This window comes from Lycium ferocissimum, chromosome 9 (assembly GCF_029784015.1).
Source record: "Lycium ferocissimum isolate CSIRO_LF1 chromosome 9, AGI_CSIRO_Lferr_CH_V1, whole genome shotgun sequence".
NCBI classification, from domain to species: Eukaryota; Viridiplantae; Streptophyta; class Magnoliopsida; order Solanales; family Solanaceae; genus Lycium; species Lycium ferocissimum.
Window position 1 is genome coordinate 33,528,456 of NC_081350.1, and position 22,820 is coordinate 33,551,275.

The 22,820-nt window shown below is 33.9% G+C and overlaps 1 protein-coding gene across 1 annotated transcript; it reads left to right on the plus strand.

The window, feature by feature from the left end:
• The first annotated feature begins 4,095 nt into the window (after positions 1–4,095).
• Positions 4,096–13,223, plus strand: LOC132030346 (peroxisomal acyl-coenzyme A oxidase 1-like). The gene is made up of 14 exons (XM_059419927.1): positions 4,096–4,424; positions 5,740–5,848; positions 5,959–6,020; positions 6,558–6,767; positions 6,989–7,076; positions 7,172–7,334; positions 7,650–7,848; positions 8,418–8,615; positions 8,882–9,013; positions 9,919–10,039; positions 10,787–10,897; positions 11,050–11,119; positions 12,004–12,187; positions 12,742–13,223. Exons 1-14 carry the CDS (start codon positions 4,287–4,289, stop codon positions 12,949–12,951), a joined length of 1,995 nt encoding a protein of 664 aa, XP_059275910.1. The 5' UTR covers positions 4,096–4,286; the 3' UTR covers positions 12,952–13,223.
• The last annotated feature ends 9,597 nt before the right edge of the window (positions 13,224–22,820 follow it).

A 22,820-nucleotide genomic window follows, 5' to 3' on the forward strand; every position in this document is an offset into this window, starting at 1 on the left:
ACACAGCTTCAATATATAAAATAATTATTGTTAAAAGACAAGGTAACAGCCTAATAGGAATCAGATTCTGAGCCAAGCACTGTAGAGTAAATCATGTGAGATTTTTATATGAACTCATTGTGTCTTTCACAATAAAACTTTCTGGGAGAGCAGCATAGATGGACAACAAAGTTTCAGAGATTTTCTTGCTTTGGAGGAAAGGAATGTACTGAATTGTGTTATATAGAAGATTGAATAGGTTGATTTGTTCGTTTTTATTTGTCTATGTTCATTTTTATTTGTCTATCCTTTCATGACTAGGGTTCATATCTTAGTAGAGGTAAAAAAATAAAAAATAAAGTGTTAGGTGAAGCTTTGATGGGCAGATATTGGTAGGAGATGGCACGTACCAGTAAGAGATTGTAAAAAAGATTAGTGTATGGAAGTGAGACCCTTTCCTCTATTTTTAGTTCCATTTCTCATGGCTGTGGGAACCTGTTTCTTTTCTTTCTTTTTCTCTTTCCGTTGAAATTGAAACGGGAATCATGTAAAAGAAAAATCTACATTATCAATATATAGAAGTTAAATCCTTTCCCCTATTTCCATTTCTTATAGTTGGTGTATGTTGAAAAGCAATCTTTTTTTCGTTCTCCCTTTGGATGGAAATCTGTTTCATTTTGCAGAATTTGTATTATATGTCAACTTCAAGGTAAGCTTTTTAATTTATTGCTGATAGGAAGGACAATAATTGGTGTTGTCAATTAGTTTGGGAGTTTGTTGAATCACGTCTGCTTTATAACATCCATATATTTTGGTTGTGCGTATTAAATGACATTTGGTCCACATCTGGTATGACTCCCATCAAATTTTCCGGTTTCTGCAAATTTTTTTACTTTGGATAGCGGGAGAAGGATCTACCTATTTTAGTTCAAATGATAACTAGTATACGTAACTTGTAATTTTCAGCACTAAATTGTTTCATCTACTGGTTTTTTCGTAGAAAGATGGAGTATTTATACCAACAAAGAAATGCATAACGTCCTTTATCACGAGATCGTAGTTAACTGTAATTTTCCGTCTCAATATATCGTTCTCATGGTAATATAGTTTGGTATAAACATCATTTGCGAAATTCCTTTTTACTATAATGTAGTTATAATTGTCTTTGGTCAAAACATCAAATAGAAAAAGGGAGATATCGGTCAAAAACATCAATAGGAAAATCAAAACATCAAATAGAAAAGGGAGATATTGGTCAAAAACATCAATAGGAAAATTAGTCAAAACATCAAATTGGATAGAGGAAGGTACCGTCCAGCAACTAAAGGGGCCTTGAGGTGTTTTGAAATATATTATGGATATTTTGCATGATCTATATATATGAAGTAACATCACTACTAGAAAATAGAATTTAAACCACCCACCCTCCATTTTGATGAATTCTTTATTTTTACTAAACAATAAAATTCGTTGTCAGTTTTATTTGGTGATGAATTATCAAATAAATTTATTAGCTACGAATTATTTAACGACATATTAGCGATGAGATTGATAACTTTCCCCAGTTATATTGTACAGTTTGGTTAAGAAAACCTATTCGTTGTTGCCTAGTCACGGAAGAGAGGCAAAAACTATTTTTGCTTCTAAGATCTTAAAAAAAGACTTCTTCGAATAATGATTCAAGTTAGTATCCTCGTTTTTTTTTTTAATCATTTGGTTACGTGGTCGACTGGTAGTAATGAAAATCCACGTGGTAGTTTGAATGAGAAACTTCTATTTTATTTTATTTTATTTGTTACCCAAAAAAAAAACTTCTATTTTATTTTTTATTTCTTGATACACTGGATAGTGGATGCAATGATGGAAGATACAAGTATAAATGAAAATCGCTCATAATCTCAATATATTTTTGAATAATTTCCACTCAGAAAAAAACTATGTACTTCGATTAGAATATTTTGACTACCAATTTATATATAGGTCGCGTAGCATTTTGAGTGTGATATCGAAATTTCAGGTATAGTTTGAGTGTGATATCATACTACAACAAAATATGCTTTTAGCGACAATTAATTTGTGGCAAAAAAAATTATATTCTAGAATTAATTATTACGGCATACCGAACTTTTCTAACAATAAATGCCGCTAAAGGCTTTCTGATCTTGGATTCTAATGGCATTAACCAATTATTTTTTGGCTTATAACTATTGCCGCTAAAAAAAAATATATTACACAAGTTCTTTTTGGTGTAGTAAAATTGATAACTTTCCCCAGTTATGTTGTACGTTTTGGTTAAGAAAACCTATTCATTGTTGCCTAGTCATGGCAGAGAGGCAAAAACTATTTTTGCTTCTAAGAGTCTTTAAAAAAAAAAAAGACTTCTTCGAATAATGATTCAAGTTGGGTGGTCGACTGGTAGTAATGAAAATCCAAATGATAGTTTGAATGAGAAACTTCTATTTTAGGATACACTTGATGCAATAATGGAAGATACATGTATAAAAGAAAATGGCTCATAATCTCAATATATTTTTGGAAGATACATGTATAAAAGAAAATGGCTCAATCTCATATAAGCCAATCCAAACGGAAGATAACTCATAGACGATTAAAAGAGTTGAAGAATGAGTTGTACTAGCAAACACCAAATCATAAACAATTTAGGTACTCTAATTTTGAATTAGTTTTCGAAACTTAGATTGGTTAATTTGTTAGACTGTTTATATTTCTATTTTCTTCAAAAGTGTTAGAATCGTTGTCACGTGAGTAAATGATAATTTGGGATTCATAGATTAAAAATTATTGCTTTCATACTTGGGAGTAATAGTCTCATCTGAATTTGGGAATTGAAACATAAAATGACCAACTAACTATTTTTCTGCCAAATTTTATTTATTGAGAGGAGTGACACTGCATAATTGGCAACATGGTTAAGCAACTTTACAAAATTGTTAATCAATTAGTTAATTAATTAATTATTTTTTATGACCTGTGGACCACTGAATTAATTGGTACATGGTCAACCAACTTTACAAAATTGTTAATTAATTAATGTCTAGACTTAAATTTATGACCATCTTTAGATTAACATTAATCATATCTTGCTTTTGGAATCTTTCCATCTAATGTAAATTTTCAATAATCTCAGAAAATTATTAAATTTGAGTTATTTGCTAATTAGGATTAATATTTGTTCTCTGCCTTTTATTGAAAAAACTAATCAATTAATTCTAAACCAAAAGAGAAACAAATTACTATCTCTAATATAACATGCCCATCAAATACTATGCTTACATACTTTTAGAAAATCAATGAATTTTTTTTGAAGTACGTGGCAGGAGAATGAACATGCAGTACATCTAATTACTTTCTTGGAATAGTAAAGCCTGTTTAAAGAGTTTCTACTAAAAAATATAGAGTACTTTCATAATCCCATACCAAGAGGACTTATGCTCAGCAAAGCATATCGGAATATTTTTATTAAATAAGCAACAAGAGAAAAAAATTATATACCACAGATATGAGAGGGCCAAAGTTAAATAACAGTGCATTTGAAGGCCAATCCGTGCAAAAATATGGAAGCATTTTTTCTTTTAAAAAAATATTTTCAAAATATTATTTGGTTATATTTAAAATAATTTTTTAGTTAGTTCTTAAGATAAATTAAATTTCCAAGTAATTTATTTTTCACTCATAAAACTTCAATTTTTCTTAAAACAAAATACATGTCCAAGCAATATTTTAACTTTCATTTATATCATTTTAAAACTTTAACTTCAAATATCATATATATATTTTTAAATATTATTCAATTCATATCCAAACGCCTACTAATTTCAATAAAACACATTTGAGGACAATTTGAAAAAAAAAAAAAAGATTTTTTTTTGGGCTAAATCTCTTCTCTTGTCGTCCACTGTACCGAGTATTCACACCTCGGAACCTACGGAGCAGAAAGGCTAAAATAAAAGTATACTATAAATAAACAAATTAAAGTGGATCAACCTTTTTTTTTTTTTGCAAGAAAAAGACATGTGCAGTAATCAAAATAATAGTCAAAAATATGATTATCCAGGATTGCGAGTATATGCATAAACACCCACTCCAACTACAACTACAGCTACTGCTATAAATAGACACACCTAAAACGTTCTTGGAAAACTCAACGTGTTCAATCCTTATCCTTCTTCTTTTTTTTTTTTTTTTTCCAAGAATTGAATTGGGTATTTACAAGACACCCCAAAGATTGAATTTTTCATACTGTGCAAGAATTAATTTTGAGTTTTGATCTGAGAAAAAGGAGAGATATGGAGGGTGTAGATTACTTGGCTGATGAAAGGAAAAAAGCTGAATTTGATGTGGATGAGATGAAGATTGTTTGGGCTGGTTCTCGTTATAATTTTGAACTTGCAGATCGTATCTCTAAGCTTGTTGCTAATGATCCTGTAATTCCCTTTTCCTTTTTTTTTTTTTACCCCCTCAATTTTTAGAAATTTTTTTGACCCCCTTTTGTTGGATAATCTTTTTGATATGGCTGTCGGTACATATGAATCAGGATTTGTTATTATTTAGTTTTTCTTTGCAACTGATGTTTGGTTCTTTTTTGTCTGTTTGTTTGTTCTTTTGGGTGTTTGATGATTAATGTTCTTGTTTTTTGTACATGGATATGGTGATGATGAAGAGAGAGTCGCATTAACTGTGTTTAAGAGTGAAAAAGATTTGATTTTGATAAGTTTTAGGGAGTCAATAATGAGTGATGTGTGTGATTTGACTGATGTAAACTGATTTTAATTATTTCTTGTCTTTTGGGTGTTTGATGCTTTATTTTCTTGGGTTTTGTACATGGATATGTTGATGATGGAGAGAAGGTCCTTCTTAGGCTCATTAACTGTGTTTTAACAGATAAAAAGGTTTGATTTTGATAACTTTTTCGGAGCCAGTAATGTGTGTGATTTAACTGATATTTTTTTTTTTTTTTTTTAGGAGTGTTTCATGCTTTATTATCTTGTTTTCTTATACATGGATATGGTGATGGTAGAGAGAAAATCCTTCTTATGCTCATTAACTATACTTTAGCTGATTTTTTTAATTTTTTTTAGGGAGCAGTAATGTGTGTGATTTAACTGATATAAGCTGATTTTAATTCTTTTTTGTCTTTTTTTTTTTTTTTTTTTTTTTTTTTTGGGGTGTTTGATGCTTGATTTTTTTGTATTGTACATGGATATGCTGATGATGGGAAGAAAGTCCTTCTTATGCTCATTCTGTGTTTTAATAGAAAAAATATTTGATTTTGATAAGGTTTAGGGAGTCAATAATGTGCGTGATTTAACTGATAGAAACCGACCACATTCTGGAATTGAAATCTGATCAAACACTATTTAGTAGGCGAAAATGTTATTGACGTGGTGTGACAAGTCATTGTTTGGTGTGAAATTGCTCTGAAGTTCTGAGGAAAGAAAAACATAAAAATGAATGGAGCAGGTGCATTAGAATCTTTTGGTAGGAAAAGGGACTAGGTTTTGATTAAATGCTAACATGGATTTGTTTTTTAGGATGATTTAGTCAGTAAAATGTTTTTGCTTTAACAGACCACCGGTTTGTATGATTCAGCTGGTGACCGTTTTGGGGTTGAATGCTGATCAAAAACATTTTCCGGCATAATTTTCTAATAAATTGGTTTTGGAAGTAAAATAGAACGAACTGCGCTTTTTTCTATTTTTCATGTGTGTAATATTGACCGAGTGTCATTGTTGGATATAGGGCTTCAGTAAGGAGGGCAGAACCATGCTTCCTAGGAAAGAGCTATTTAAGAACACTCTAAGGAAGGCTGCATATGCGTGGAAACGGATCATTGATCTTCGTCTTTCTGGTATGACTTTGTTTTGGTTTTTTAATCCTTTTAATGTGTTCTTCCAAAAAAGAGGCATCTAATCGAAGTTTCCCATTGTTTGCTGATTACCTTGAATTTCATATTTGCAGAAGAAGAAGCCACTCAGTTAAGGCGTTGGGTAGATGAGCCTGCTTTTACTGATCTTCATTGGGTAACCTCTTGTTTGACTTCTGCTTTTGCCTATGCTAAATTGTTGTTAAAAAAACAGTAACCATCCAATTCTAATGGGTCAGATAACTGACTTTTTAAAAAATGGATCAAATGTGGATATTATCCACTAAAAAATGGACATCCGGAAGGATAATATAGATATTCATATTATCAATACCCATTTGTCTTCTTGTTATTTTTCATGAGTTTTTGCTTTTTGGGAGTATAAGCTTATTTTGACTTTTTGCTTGTGTTCTCATCTGACTTCTCTGAAACCATGGATAATATGGATATCCATATCATCCGTTGGTTAACCAATTTGTTATCCATGTCAAATATGGGCGGGTCGGATATTTTATCTTTTTTTGTTTAACCGTTTTCGACCCGCCCATATCCGATCTGACCTGCCCGTTTGCCACTCCTCCTATGTTGCCACCTTGCATTCATTACTTAGAGTTGTTGCAATAGTCTTTTCCCCTTCTGTTTTCATTGCTTCAAACCCAATGATTGTGGCACCTGCCAACATTTTTCTTCATAGGGAATGTTTATACCAGCCATAAAAGGACAGGGCACAGATGAACAGCAGAAAAAGTGGTTGCCGTTGGCCTACAAGATGCAAATAATTGGCTGCTATGCTCAAACTGAACTTGGACATGGGTCCAACGTTCAAGGCCTTGAGACCACTGCCACATTTGATCCTCAAACAGATGAATTTGTCATTCACAGTCCAACATTGACGTCAAGCAAGGTAAGAATGGTCCACTACTTGTTCTCCTGTATTCCTTTTGAAAGACAGTTCTCCAATAATCTTACGTCTGCTGCTAATTTTTATCGGTTCAATATGCTAGTCAGAAATGTGTCATCTCTATTAATATAGTATAATTTTCATTCATTAAGAATTAGTGAATTCTTCGTTCATTAAGAATTAGTGAATCCCCCTGATCTCTGGCTTTTTACAATTTTGAATAGTGGTGGCCTGGTGGATTGGGTAAAGTGTCTACCCATGGTGTTGTGTACGCTCGTCTTATAACAGATGGTAAAGACTATGGGATTAATGGTAAGTGAATGATTATTCATGTCACAAAATGGTGCAACGCATGCTAATGTTTCAGGAAAGATTCACTTATGTTTTATTGACTATTCATATTTTAGGTTTTATTGTGCAACTACGGAGCTTGGAGGACCACAAACCTCTTCCAGGCATTACTGTTGGAGACATTGGAATGAAATTTGGGAACGGAGCATATAATACCATGGATAATGGAGTGTTAAGATTTGATCATGTGCGCATTCCAAGAGATCAAATGTTGATGAGGTTTGTAGTTTTCCATTTTCTGGTATTCAAGTTAAAAGCTCTTTTCCTCCTTTTTCCTTTATGACGGCTCCAAGATACACCCCTTGTTATAAACTTTTTTGTTTTGTAGTTTTTAAAGATATTTCCAGCCCTCTAGTTCAGCTTCTCGTGTTTAAGTAATCTTGGGAGTAGCAATTCTAGTAGGTTTTACCTGGAGCGAGAAAAAAGAAGCTTTATCTATTAGGAAATTTTTGGAATTTCTTACCTCTAATTAAGTGAAAAAATAATTACTTTTACATTAACATGGTTGTTATTATATTGGCTTCGAAAATTCAGGGTTTCACAAGTTACAAAGGAAGGAAAATTTGTCCAATCTGATATTCCGCGACAACTTCTTTATGGGACCATGGTATATGTACGGCAAACAATTGTAGCAGATGCTTCCATTGCGATGTCTCGTGCTGTGTGTATTGCCACCAGATACAGTGCCGTTCGTAGACAATTCGGCTCTCAGAATGGTGGAAAAGAAACTCAGGTAACCTTGGATGCAATCCTGTCAGTAGTAAAGTAAATGGTCATTTTCTAATGCCTGAGGTCTGATATCTCATTTGTTGCATGCCATAATCATATTGGCACATCGGTGGCATTCTTGCATTTAACTGGTGTAAATAAAAAGGGACACTTGTAGTAAGATTTTGGATTTAAAAGTGATCTTTTCCTTTTCAAAAAAACAATGATCTTTTCCTTTTCAAAAAAACAAAGGAAAAAAAGAAGGTTGATAAAGTTTTTGGACAGGGAAAAAAATATTGGAGCCAATTGATCTGCTCCAACATTTTCCAACTTTGCAGACTACTGCAATGCCTAGGAATCTTCTGGCTTAAAAAACTCATAGTCATTAGACCTATGTGACTCTGAGAAAGGAATTTCTCTGCTGATTGAGCTTGATGAAGTTCTTGGCACCTCAAGAGTACAAAATCTGTTTGCTATGTGTTCCATAACTTAGCACAACCATTCATAGATTTATGTTTTCCCCAGTCAAGTTAATACGTCATTGTTTATCAGCCGGAGTTGTGATTAATGCTCCTACTGCATACTTTTATGCAGGTGATTGACTACAAAACTCAGCAAAACAGGCTCTTCCCCTTGTTGGCTTCTGCGTATGCCTTCAGATTTGTTGGTGAGTGGCTGAATTGGTTGTACACTGATGTTACACAAAGACTGCAAGCAAATGATTTCTCAACTTTGCCTGAGGCGCATGCATGTACCGCAGGGTTGAAGTCTTTGACCACCACTGCCACTGCTGTAAGTAATCTCCTAAGCAATCTTCATTTGTATTAGGATAAGATTAGCAATTAGGTTTTCTTCAATTTGTGGCTTGGACTGCTTATAAACAGTCAAATTTCTCTTGCCTAATCAAAAGAGAAATGTTAGTTTGGACCTGCTCTTCTCTTAAGCTGTTACTTGATTAAACAAAATGGAGGAAAAGCTATTCTCTAAGTGTTGATTTGAATCCAATATCACGCCATTTAACATAACATGCTTCTTGCATGATTGCGATTTTATTCCAGGATGGAATTGAAGAATGCCGAAAGTTATGTGGAGGTCATGGTTATCTTTGCAGCAGTGGGCTTCCAGAATTATTTGCCGTTTATGTCCCTGCCTGTACATACGAAGGAGATAATGTTGTGCTACAACTACAGGTAAACTAGATTTTGTACGGTTTGACATACCAGTTCTCAGTTTTTGTTTGTCTTCCACTCATCCAAAGGAAAAGATTAAAATCTTGCTTGTTTCCATTTTGTTCCAAAATTTTGAAGTCCTTTTAAAGGGATGGTGTGGAGTTGGAGATTCCTTTAGCTCAGCTGGTTCAGTAGTGGTCATTTAAGCTTGTCAATCATATTTACCTTTTTGGGCAGATAATCATTTTTATATAAATTCTTTAATCTTGAGTTTCTTATTGATCTTTAAAAAAAAAATCTAGCAGTTACAGAGTCTTGTTTCTGGTTTTCACATTTCAATTTAATCTTTTGTTAATAAAAATGGGAGAACCATCAAAGAAGAAGTATTGAGGAATTTCTGGAAAATGTAAAATTCTATTTTATAGTGCTTCCAATCTCCTGTACTTTTCCCTCCTTATCAAGATCTTCCAGAAGTTATAGATGTTTTATAATTTAGTCAATTGGTGGTTGGAACTAGAAAGTGTGCAGACTCTGAACCAAGGTACTTTTTGTCACTTTAAGTACTGAGATCATAATTGTTACAGAGGAGACTTAAGGTAATCTTTTTGGAATGGAGGAAGTAGATAAGAAAGAGTTGATGATAGCAGGTTGATTTCCATGAAATTAATGGATGAATTTAAATGTTTATAGAATCAGGGACTTCAATATGGCGATTCTGTTGCGGGTGTTTTTTTTTTTTTTTTTTCCCTATTTCTCTCCCAAAAGCAAGTCTCTTGACGTTAACTTGAATTATCTATATCGTAAATGAGCAAGTGAAGTGCAATAGATGCTTATCTAATTTATGAAGTCTTAATGCATGGACTTTTTATCCTAATATTATATTTAGATCCCGTTCTCCACTATGAACCATGCGGTGTTTCATGTAGGTTGCAAGGATTCTTATGAAGACTGTTTCGCAACTGGGCTCTGGAAAGAAGCCAGTGGGTACCATAGCTTATATGGGAAGAATTGAACACTTGATGCAATGTCGTTCTGATGTGAAACAAGGTAAAGTCCTTGCAGCTGATCCTTCATTGTCATAGTACTATTCGTTCTGAGAATACTTAAGGGGACGTTTGGTTGCTAGTTAGGAAGTGAGTTATTCACGTATTAAACCAACATAACTAGTACCACGTTTGGTAGCATTTTAGTTATTATGTATTAAACTCAGCACACCAAGTACGGTGTTTGGTTACCAATTTACAATCCCGCATAGCTAATACATGTATAAGTTATAAGGAATTCTATGTACTCCCTCCGTCCCATTTTATATGAAGGTGTTTGACTTGACACGAAGTTTAAAAAATAAAGTAAGACTTTTGAAACTCGTGGTCTAAAACAAACCATAAAAATTTGTGTGGCTAGAAATCATTTCATAAAGTTGAATTGTTACTAAATATAGAAAGGTGTCATTCTTTTTGGGACTGACTAAAAAGGAATGAGTGTCATATAAATTAGGACGGAGGGAGTATTATTTATGCAGGATAGAAGGTGGAATAACTAAACCCTGCATACCCATTCCCTGCATTACTAATATCTGCATAACTCTAACCAGCAACCAAACGGCCCCTATTCTAATCAGTTGCATTAGGAAAAGGATCCGCTTGTGATATTAGTACGTGTAATTTCCCCACTTTTGCTTGCATAATGTCAACCATGTGAGAAGGCCTGTTGTTTCGCCCTTCAAATATCCTCCTGTGTTTTCTGACCTACAAAAAGTTGGTTGCTTATTGTGGTTATTTCCATCTCCTGCAGCCAAGGACTGGCTGAAACCTAGTGCAATATTGGAAGCATTTGAAGCAAGGGCTGCCAGGATGTCTGTTGCTTGTGCTCAGAATCTTAGCAAGTTTGATAATCCAGAAGAAGGTACTCACTATCAAGTCTCTGCGGCTTTCTTTTTCACTTCTGTAAATTTTTATTACCGTCTAGTTTAAAGTTTCTGTATGAATTTTCAGCTGTCTTTTTCACGCAACAAAAAATCGATTTCTAACTTTCTTGCTTTGCCCTCCTTTCTTTAGGTTTTGCAGAACTAGCAGCTGATTTAGTTGAAGCAGCAGTTGCTCATTGTCAGTTGATTGTCGTCTCCAAGTAAGCTTCTTTACTGCATTCTCTTCCAGTAAAAAGCCTAACAATGTCATGACCCTGCGAACAAAAATTCATTCTTCATAAGTACTATAACTACAAACTGTCCAAATAGAAAGATCGCATAATTTACTGTATTGACTATTCGTTTTTAAGCTGTGTTTGGTTTGAATGATCAGTCTGCTTTTCAGCAATGTATTTAGCTGAAAATTGTGAGATCGTTAATAAGGAGGAGTTATTTTAGTTAGTCTTAATGCATGAACTGTATCTGCTTTAAGCTTCTCGGTATTGGAAATTTTACGGGGATTTATTGACAATGTTCTGGAATTTAGACATTTTGTTTACTAGTACTTCTTTTAGTAAACAAAATGTCTAAAGTGCAGGGACAGGTGATTAGACAGGGCATGGCACAGTTTCAGCTTACCGAGGACATGACCTTACATAGGAGGTTGTGGAGGACTCAGATTAGGATAGAAGGCTGGGTTGCTTATCATTTCACCCTAGTAGTTGTAGTTTTGTTCATTCGTTAATTGGCATTTGATTTCTGCATTTGATTTCTGCTTACATTTGTTGGGCCTTATACTTTGATTATCTTATTTATCTATGGTAGCTAATGCTCCTTTCTTTCCAGACTGTTCTATCATGACTTTCTCGCTTTTGTTATTCCTCGTTTTCATATTGTTTTTGATATGCTTGTCCCTATATGACTTTTTGTCTTGTCTTGTTTTCTCTCTTGAGCCGAGGATCTTTCGGAAACAGCCGCCCTACCTTTCAAGGTGGGGGTTAGGTCTGCGTACACTCTACCCTCCCCAGACCCCACATTGTGGGATTATACTGGGCATGTTGTTGAAGTTGTTGAAGTTTACTAATACTTCTTTTATCTCATTAAGGTTTATTGAGAAGCTGCAACAAAACATTCCCGGTCAAGGGATTAAGCAACAGCTGGAGGTGCTTTGTGGCATCTATTCGCTCTTCCTTCTTCACAAACATCAAGGAGATTTTCTCGGGACTGGCTATATCACCTCAAAGCAGGCGTCACTTGCTAATGAGCAGCTCAGAGCCTTGTATTCGCAGGTTCGTCTCGTTGAGAACTTGTTTTTGATTAAATGCCAAAAATGGTCCCTTATCTTTGGTAGTAGGTTTAACAAAAGTGAGCACTTTGGTCTCCGTCAAATATTTACCAAACTATGATTTTGTTAAACTTAAGCGAAACTATTGATTTTTTTTTTTAACCAGAAGCACCAAAAATTTCCATCAAACTTTGAGAAACCGCAACATAAAAAACTACATCAGACACAAGAAATGTTCAAAAATAATAGAAATTGCACTTCAAAAAGTTTCACCAAACTCTTGAAATAGAGAAAATAACATCAACTGCAAAAGTTGTACTTCCAAATGTGAGTTCACGTTACATATTTTCTATTTTCATATTTCCGATTAACTTTAACAATCAGAGTTTGATAAACATCTGATGGAGACTTAAGTGCTCATTTTTGTCAAACTTAAAGGATCAAAACTGTTCAAATGATACTTAAGGGACAATTTTTGTCATTTCTCACTTGTTCTCTGTCATTTGTGCTTGGAGAGTGAAGCTGTTTTTACTGATCTATTCCCCTCTTTAATATCAGCTTCGTCCAAATGCTATATCGCTTGTTGATGCATTTAACTATACCGATCACTACCTTGATTCAATTCTTGGACGTTATGATGGAAACGTGTATCCAAAACTGTATGAGGCTGCATGGAAGGATCCTCTTAATGAATCAAATGTAGCTGATGGCTTCCATGAATATATCAGGCCAATACTCAAGCAGCAACTACGAACTGCTAGGCTGTGAAGCAAGAACTGCAGCAAATATACACATGATTAGAACTGTTGTATTGTGCTGTGCTAATAAACTAAAATTTGAAAATGTCATCTCCTTTTGGATGATGGTATCCTTTATGACTGACTTATTAAGTGGTGATTGAGCAGCAATATATCTTGTTGAATAAGATATATTGAACTCTTGAAAGGAAACTGTAATGCATGCTCTATGCATTTTTTCCTCCCAGAATTATGAAAGAAAACAGAAGATTAATTTTTTTTCCTCAAAATGAGTTCACATGATTTTTGGAGCCTTTTATTTTAACAAGCATCCTATTTGATCTGTATGATTTAATTTCACACACAAGCACGCACCCATGTGGGAGTGTGTATCATTGTATTTTATGGCTTAAATACTATGTAATACTTTCACACACGAGACGCATGTGCCAGTGTATCATGCTATTTTATGACTTAAAAAATGTAATACTCTCACACAGAGACACATGTGCGAGTGTATCATGCTATTTTATGACTTCAAACGTTTGGTTGGAAACAACTTATCCCGGGATAAGTTATTCCGGGATTAGTTATTCCACCCTCAAGGTGGGATAAAAAAACACTATAATCTCGGGATTAATTATCCCGAGTTTTTTTTTCAATCAAACGTGGGCTAAGGCGGCACTAATTTTTATCTCAAGATTATTTTTGCTTATCCATCATACCAAACGAGCTCTCACACACACACATGTGCGAGTGGATCAGGCTGTTTTATGACTTCAAAATGTGCAATACTTTTACACCCGTGGGAGTGGATCATGCTGTTTTATGACTTCAACATGTAATGCTTATTTCTAATGACTTTCCTTTTTTTTTTTTCTTGTTCTTCTGGTAAATAAATTTTTTATTACCAGTGAAGAAATTACAACACATGCAATTGAGACAAATCAGTTCCCACTCAATAAAAAGTACAACAGAATCAACCTGACATTAACCAATTGAAATATGTACAAATCTGGATACTTTTGAACGAGTCCCAGCACAACCGGTAGCTATAATAATCTACCCTACCCAAAACTTGCTAACATGAAGCTTCATGGGTAAAAGTTCAACTCTCTCATTCTGCTAGCTAACTTTAGGCTTAATAATATCAGTAGCTTGCTCCATATGAAGCTAGAAAAAGAATATTGGAAGAAAAGTTGATCTATGCTTTCATCTTCAATACTACATAAAGGATATAGTTTTCTCTCAACTATATATCCCCGACTGCATACCCCTGTCCCTTGTGTATAATCTTCCATGTCATATCAACAGTAGTTGGAAATTCCACTTAGGTGCCCCAATTTTCATACAAGTCATCCTCCTCCAGGGGACTTTATGAAAGTCACCTCTCAATTTAACTTACATTGTCTGGATATTTCTCCATTTTACATACATTGACTGTGGTCAATCAAATTATAACTGTGGTCAATCAAACATGACATTGAAATTTACTACAAAAAAATAGCTATTGTAATTATTGTCTTATATACTCCCTCCGTTCCCTTTTACTTATTCACTATATGCTAAAAATAAATTTTCCTTTTTACTTATCAATTTGGCCAATCAAGAGAGATTTATTATTTTATTATTTTCCTCCAATACTGTTCTTATCATTAAATAATTGTATATAGATTACTAGTAGTCAAATAGATTTTCAAAGCATACTCCTTCCGTTTCATATTACTTGACCACTTTCCTTTTTACACGCCCTTTAAGAAATCATAAATAAAAGTGTATTACCCTTATCTCTTTTTTTTTTTTTTTGATGACATGGGAACCCACAGCCGTTATCCTTCGGGTGCGCACAGGGTAAACCCAATGTATTACCCTTATCTCTCTCCCAGTAATTGCACTCTAATCAATATTGGTTACTTTAAAAAACAATTAATGTTAAGGATAAATTAGAAAAAACTTAATTAATTATATCTTGATTCTATAAATGGACAAATATTTTGGAACGGTTAGTAATGTGAATAACTAATATGGGATGGAGGGAGTAGTTAATATGAGCAAATTAATAAACAATCTCCTAAAAAATAAATTCTTAAAGAAAGCGCCAAGTAAAAATGAACAAAGTAAAAAAGAACGAAAGTGATAATTGCTTGATTGTATATTTTTCAAACAAACCCTTAATTATTTGTTGCATCGATGAAAGTAATTCACGCAACAGTTCTTTCCTTCTCAAATCCTCCTATGTAATGGGAAAGTAGATACTACATGTGTTTAGTGACGGAGCTAGGAATTTGACGAAAGGTGTATAAATTTTCTTTTCACTTGTGCTAAGGGTGTGCAAAATTAAATATATACTCATAATAGCCAGTGGCAGATCTAGGATTTTCACTCACGGAATTGAAAAAAACAACAAAAGCTAAATATTAAAAATAATATTGTCAGCAGGGATCAAACCTAGGACACTAGAGACAATCTTGAACATCTTGAGCCACTAGAGCTAACCTTTTGCATTTGTTTAAAGTGTTCAAAAGTTAATATATGTATATAAACACAGAAAATCTACCCTATATATACACTATAACTTTTTGCACCCTTCCACCCACATAAATCCGCCCCGATAATAGCTAACGTTCAAACTATGTACACCGCGTAATTTTCCGACGAAGGATGTGCCATCAGACCACCTTCACCTAAGGTAGTTCCGCCATGCATGTGTTCACTTTATTTGTCCACAACGAATTTTGCATTCCTCTTAAAAAATAATAAATAAATTATATATTTAACCATGACTATTAGCATTTTAAAAAGTCTTGGGGATATAATTTGGGGAATGAGTAATTAATATTAAGGTAAATTATGAAAAATAAATTATTTTTCTCTTGATATGCTAAAGTGAATAAGTAAAAATGAAAATTTATCTTCAGTACAATGAATAAGTAAAAGTGAAACAGAGGAAGTAGTTGGCATAAAGAATATTTGAAAAGTTCGATGGCGATTGCCGATTAGTTCTCATTATAAGACCAATAACAATGCAACAACATCCACAATCTACTTTTGTATCTTTATGCTTTCCTCATTTACCAAGTTGCAGACTTGCAGCTCCACCACTAAACAAAGAACGAAAAAGTAAAAACATTAAAGGTTATCTAACGAAATAAAAGCCAAAGGCACAACTACAAAACACATGATTAGGGACAAGTGAGGGATGGCTCAGTGGTAAAGGACCGGTAGAGTCCTGCGGGTTCGAGTCACAGGTTATAAATCCTCCTAAACAAAAAAAAAAAAAAAAAAAAAAAAAAAAAACACACGATTAGGAGTTTGGAAAACATTTTCGTAAAGAATTCGGTCAACATGTCATAATGCCTCAGGGATTTTGATAGCAGCTATGAAAGTGTGATTTCACTATATGTGATTACCAAATCGTGCTTCACGTTGAGAGAGTTGTCGTATTTTTCCAGGACATTAAATTACTGCAATATATATAGCTTGATGCAAATTCAATGAACTAAAATCATTGTATTAATGTATCAATAGACATTTTGGTGGTTATGTTTAGCAATTGCACCGTTTTCATTTGACTTTCGGATACGGACTAACAAAGTTTTTTGTTTGGTCAGCCAATCTAATTTAGTCCAAACATTAGTACCCACTACCCCCTCAAAAAGATAAATTTAACTCTTGAGGGCTTTGGGAAGGTGGCTGAGAAGAGCAGTGAAATTCAAAGAAAAAATGCTTTGTCCTGTCTAGAAATTCAATAACTTTTGCATATCTACATATTAAATTATGTAGTCGGAGTATAATTAAGGAACTAGATTGAACCACTTGTTGTAAATTAAGCTAAAAGAGTAACAATAGTAAAGGATGAAAACAATAGAAATAGAGAGACAAGAGAGGAGAGATTTCTTATTCATCCAAATGTGTTCAAGTGTAAGTACATCACCTATTATATCTCTATATATACTAATACATAGAGGATAGTCAAAAGGTGGCAATAAACAAGATAATAACTATGAAGGTTATGGGGGAAGATCATGGAGGTGTGGGAATTAATATTTACATAATGAAGATAGGAGGTGGGAGATTTAATAGCTACATCATGGAGAAAATAGTGGGAGTAACTTCTTAGGAGTTACGGACATCCACCACAATATACATAATATTTCATAACACTCCCCCTTGGATGTCCATAGATAATAGATAATATGCCTCGTTAAAACCTTACTAGGAAAAACCCTGTGGGAAAAAATCCTAGTGAAGGAAAAAGAGTACACATATCTTCTAATACGCATTGCTTGCTGCCTCGTCAAAAACCTTGCAAGGAAAACCGAGTGGGATAAAACCTCGGCTAAGGGAAAAAGAATACAACGCGTATTATACTCCCCCTGAGTAAAATATCTCTTCATTTTGGGAGACGACATAGCCAAATCTTGTATACCAGCTTCTTTCTGTCGAAGATCGTGTCTGGAAAAGAACTTTGACGAAATGTGTTGTATTGTGTCTCCTTTGCTATATCCTTCTTTCAGTTGAGCTATGCAAGCTTCGTACAATAATATTATTGAATTCTTCATTTCCAAATAAGCATCATACTATTGCAAAATATGCTGAATTATTGGTCTCAGCTAGACATGTATTCCTGACTTCCTTTGTAAGTAGCTATCATCTTGGCAGGACTTGAATAATTATCAATAATTGACTGCCATATAGAACGTCATAATGTGCAGTACCCTTACATGCAAATCGGTAACTCGCTTTGAAGAACAAACTTCATATAATAATAAAAATAATGTCCTGCATTTTACATAACCAATAAAACCTTGATAATATTTGTTAGGATAAACAAATCTATATTAATAATTTCTTTTGCAGCATGCAATACAATATACTCATCATTATAATGAGGTCAAAATGATGTTTATTTACAATTAGCGACATCACAACCATTGGGGTACTCAATGGAATCGCTTTATCCTATATAAAGATTTGTTGAAGCTTTATTTTCGTAAACCTGAAATGCTTCAAACCAATTTAAATCCCTACGGATTTTCTTTCGTTTTCTATATAGCCATATTGACAACAATTAATTATACGCATTCAAAATTTTCATATATTGCCAGACTGATAAGAAACCTCATTGCATCCACCACAAGAGAATATATACATCTCCATACAATAATGTCAGGATTTTTGCGAAAAATCTTTATGCCACAAGGCACAAGCCGTACTTTATATTTACGATTTTTATTTCTCATTTTACTTTTCGCACAAGAATCCACTTTTACCCCACTGACATTATGCCTTGAGGTCCTTGGACTATACGTCCAAAACATCACTATTCCAAGTGAAACAAAATATACTTTAACTGCGTATTTTATTTGACCAATCATTATATCTGTTCACATTCTTTGACAGATTTGAATTCAAGATCCTCATCACCGTTATAATGTTGAGCGCTACATTATTTCAAAGATACCATCGACAGTCATTTGATATCGGTTCCAATGCGACATAACTTATCGAGATCTCTTCATTTTTTATCAATTTCAGGTACCTGAACCTTTCCCAAGGTTTTATGAAGGTTATGTCGTGGTGCTCTTTAAAGCACTTGCCTCATTATATGACCATCTTGATAATTTGCTCCTCTCCTTCTTCAAGGAGTTTTATATTTGGACCCGATCGCTCTATAGCTATAGACTCTGTTCTTCAAGGACTTTAATTCTAATTGGAATTGGAGCATTTACGGCTGGAATATAATATTCACTTTTGGGTCAGAAAATGCATCTGGCAGTTAACTTGAATTATCTTTTTAACGAGGATCATACCAGTGATAATTCATTACATATACCTTATTTTCCAGCTGCTTATCATCCCTCCCCCTAATGTTAGGAAATCTAAAATTTACCTCCCAACCTTATTTGGGACCCATCTTTGTGCGTTGTGGTGGAGCAATTAAATCATATACCGCACATTCAAATTTCTAGACAGGAATTACTTGGTTCCTGACCCTGAACCAACCTCGAGGAGAGAGTCAAAACTTGTTGGCTTGATGCTTACAAGTGCTGCTACATATTAAATAATCTATCTCAAACCAAATTTCTTTTTGGGAGATTTGTTACCAATGCACATGTGACCATAACAAGATGCATCTATTAAAATCATATAATTGTAAACCGGTGCACATGGCAGGTGACTGGGCCCATATATATATATCACCTTTTATACGTTCCAAAATCATGGGATACAATCCCAACCGTAGCTGGTAAATTCATCAATTTGTCATCGTGAGAACAAGCAGCACAAGAGAATTCTTGAAGAATCTCTTTATTTCTTCAAAATATAACCACATGAATTCTCAATTATTTTCGCATCATATTTGAACCGGGATGATCAACCGGTCATGCCAACCTCCATGGCATGTGATTCCATCATGCTTGTATTTATGTAGTACAAATTCGGAGGAAAAACGGGTAACATTACACATATATTTTGTTTACCAGCTATAGTCATAGTAATATGAAGACATTAAGCCTTCTCATAATTTATATAGTCTCAATATAATTCATATTTGGCCAATGCCTTTGAAACTTAAAAGGTTTCTCTTGAGACTTACTACAACACCAATATTATGAACAATTTCATTCCTCCGGGTAATAACAAATTAGCTTTTCCAGAGCTCCCAATTAATTATGTACTACCACACATTTCATAATCCCATCTATATGGTGAACATCTCCTTTTAGGGGAGTGATTGTCATTATGGTCATGGCCAAAACCTTTATAAGCAAGACTTATTTCTTACTTTTAGCCTTTGGTAGTTCATGATAAGACATACCACAATATTTAACATACTGAAAGTACATGGCCAATGACCTTTTACGCCAAAATATAATATATATTTTTTTTATTTCTCTCAAACCTCCCTTAGAGATGAATTGTGCTATTTAATCAACCATACATAAGCACATCCTTATCCATAATTGTTATCACCTCTTGACACATTCACTTTGAAGAATGGTCGAGCATTCACAATGCTTATCACAAGTTACATGCTCTTCAAGCAATGGACTAACTTCATAAATTTTATTATAAGCCCTTTGTCATGCCTTGACATTTATCATAATTATATGACCCACCTCAACATCACCTTGAATTGTCTTCCTTTCTTTTGATGGAGTATTTATAAAATTTTATCAAATTAGGTCACACGACAACCGTGTGCCCAAGAACCTTTCATATCATATTAATGACAAAAATTACCTTCACCTCTGGAAGAACCATTTTGAGAACCCATAATGTTCTTCCTCTTATATTACCACAATGATGATTAACATTATTTTGTACTTTGTCACGCCCACGTTCATTCTTTTAACCACTTGTTTAATTTAGAATTATTATGCACCGCTAGCAACAATCCCCTCACGGAATGGAGCATATCAAGTGGGACGGGCTTCAAGATTTTTCATCAAATACACATTATTTTGCCTTAGTTATCATTGCATCATCAATATAGTGCATCGGACTTAGACCCAACGTCTTATCCATATAAAAGTGTGGTAGGCCATAAATCGATGGGACACGAACCCAACATTTTATCATCATGGTGCACTAGGACTTTAACCCGATGTCTTACCCTCTTGGTGCGATAGGACTTGAATCCATCGTCTTACCCTCGACCAATGGCATAATAGGCCAAAGTGTACTATAGGTTAAAGCATATAGGTTAAAGTGTACTAGACCCACCCTCAAGCCTTTACAAACAGTACCACTTTAGAATTAAGTTTCAGTGAAACGTTTGTCACTTATAAATCAAATAAATAAATTTACAAGATACTGTAAGGAAACGTGATTTACCTAGATTTTCATATCACGTCCAAATACTTAAATAATAAAAGTACCATCAAAATGTGATGAATAAATATGTAGGGTATCAACAAGAATTAGTCGGCTGGCCGAAGGACATCCTCCAACAGAGGAAGTATATTTTGTTTTCACTAATAAACCTTAGAGCTACTGTTGTGGAAATAAAAAAATTACCGCATGTAATATCCTTATTTTTTTTCAAATCAACAGTAGCTTTAAGCTTTATGGTTATCCAACATCGTGAGTCACAAAACAATTTTAACAATGCCCATGTAATTAATACTCGTATTAGCTCTCTGCCATAAGATTCTTGTTTTAGCCATTCAAATAATAATCAATATATCATAATAACCAAACTTAACAGATAAAGGAGTTAAGATTATGGGCAATCAAGAGAAAACTGAAATATTTAATCAATATCAAAAGAAAACCTTATCAGGTGCACGTCTCGGGCCATGTAGAAACAGCCTATTGATACATGAAGGGTCATCTATACTTCACATAGACTTCACGAGAAGCAAACAGTAACGGAAACATTACCGTTAAGAGTTTCGACTCCTCATATGCAATCTCTCTTATATAAATGCTATTCCTGATTGAAGAAAACAACTGTTTCTTGTATCTTTCGCCTCCTTTAGGCAGTGAGAGGAAATAAAAGTAGCAAATATACTGTACTTAGTTAGAGCCCCGTTACTGTGACTTCTTCATTAATCCTGTAATATAAAATCAAACTCAAAAAGAGAAATTAGAGACTCGTGCTGATAACGTGTTGTAAATTAAGCTAAAAGAGTAACAATAGTAAAGGATGAAAACAATAGAAATAGAGAGACAAGAGAGGAGAGATTTCTTATTCATCCAAATGTGTTCAAGTGTAAGTACATCACCTATTATATCTCTATATATACTACTACATAGAGGATAGTCAAAAGGTGGCAATAAACAAGATAATAACTATGAAGGTTATGGGGGAAGATCATGGAGGTGTGGGAATTAATATTTACATAATGAAGATAGGAGGTGGGAGATTTAATAGCTACATCATGGAGAAAGTAGTGGGAGTAACTTCTTAGGAGTTACGGACATCCACCACAATATACATAATATTTCATAACACCACTTTAGTAAATGTGATTCCGCCTCCGGACAAAATGTATCAAAAAATATTATTTATTGTTTAAGTACCTCTATTATATTCGATTTTTTTTTTTTTTGTTGGAGCTACAATCTTCAACACCTATCGCCTGTTTGACCAAACTTTTAAAATCAGCTTATTTTGAAAAGTATTTTTTTTCAAAGCTAAAAGCAATTTGTGTTTGACCAATTAATTTTAAAAGCACTTTTGACTGTTTGGCCAAGCTTTTAAAAAGGGTTTCTAAGTGTATTTTTCTCAAAAGTGCTTTTGGACAAAAGTTTTTTTTTTTTTTTTTTTTTTAGCTTTTAAAAAGCTAGCTTACATACTCTCTAAAAAAAACTTATTTTCTCCCAAAAGCTACCCTGGCCAAACACCTCACCTTTTTTAAAATAAGCACTTATTTACGGTAGTACGCAGCGCACACGAGGGAAAGGAGTGACGGCCTGCTACCTCCACAAAGGGAGAAAATATTCATGGTTTTTTTTCTTTGTTTTAATTTCGTGTTTTGTATTAGTTTTGGGATTCGACTAATTAGGATTATCACCGGGAAGTTTCATTTTGAGGGTAAAGCACTCTCTATTAAAGATGATTTCATACTCATGATTCAAACCCGATATTTCTAATTAAGGATAAAAGAATACTTACTATTCTGCAGTAATCTTTCATCGTAAACGTTTATGGTTCTAATCAATGCTTCAATCAATCATAGATCAAAACATATCGAAGTGTCCAAAAGGCACCTAATAAAAACACCAAAGTTTCTTTTTCTTTTTAAAACTTTGTTTTGTTTTATTCAATTTTTTCCCTTCAAATCTTGTTCTTTTATTGATGAAGATATTGTTTCTGCGGACTACCATGAAGGTGGCAGGTGGCCCATCTATTGCCAAGCCCAAAATGCTTAAGGAAATACAACCACC

Coding starts and splice junctions, on each gene's coding strand:
- LOC132030346 (XM_059419927.1), top strand. CDS start 4,287: ATGGAGGGTGTAGATTACTTGGCTGATGAAAGGAAAAAAGCTGAATTT. Junction 4,425..5,739: donor AGCTTGTTGCTAATGATCCT/GTAATTCCCTTT, acceptor TGTTGGATATAG/GGCTTCAGTAAGGAGGGCAG. Junction 5,849..5,958: donor CATTGATCTTCGTCTTTCTG/GTATGACTTTGT, acceptor TCATATTTGCAG/AAGAAGAAGCCACTCAGTTA.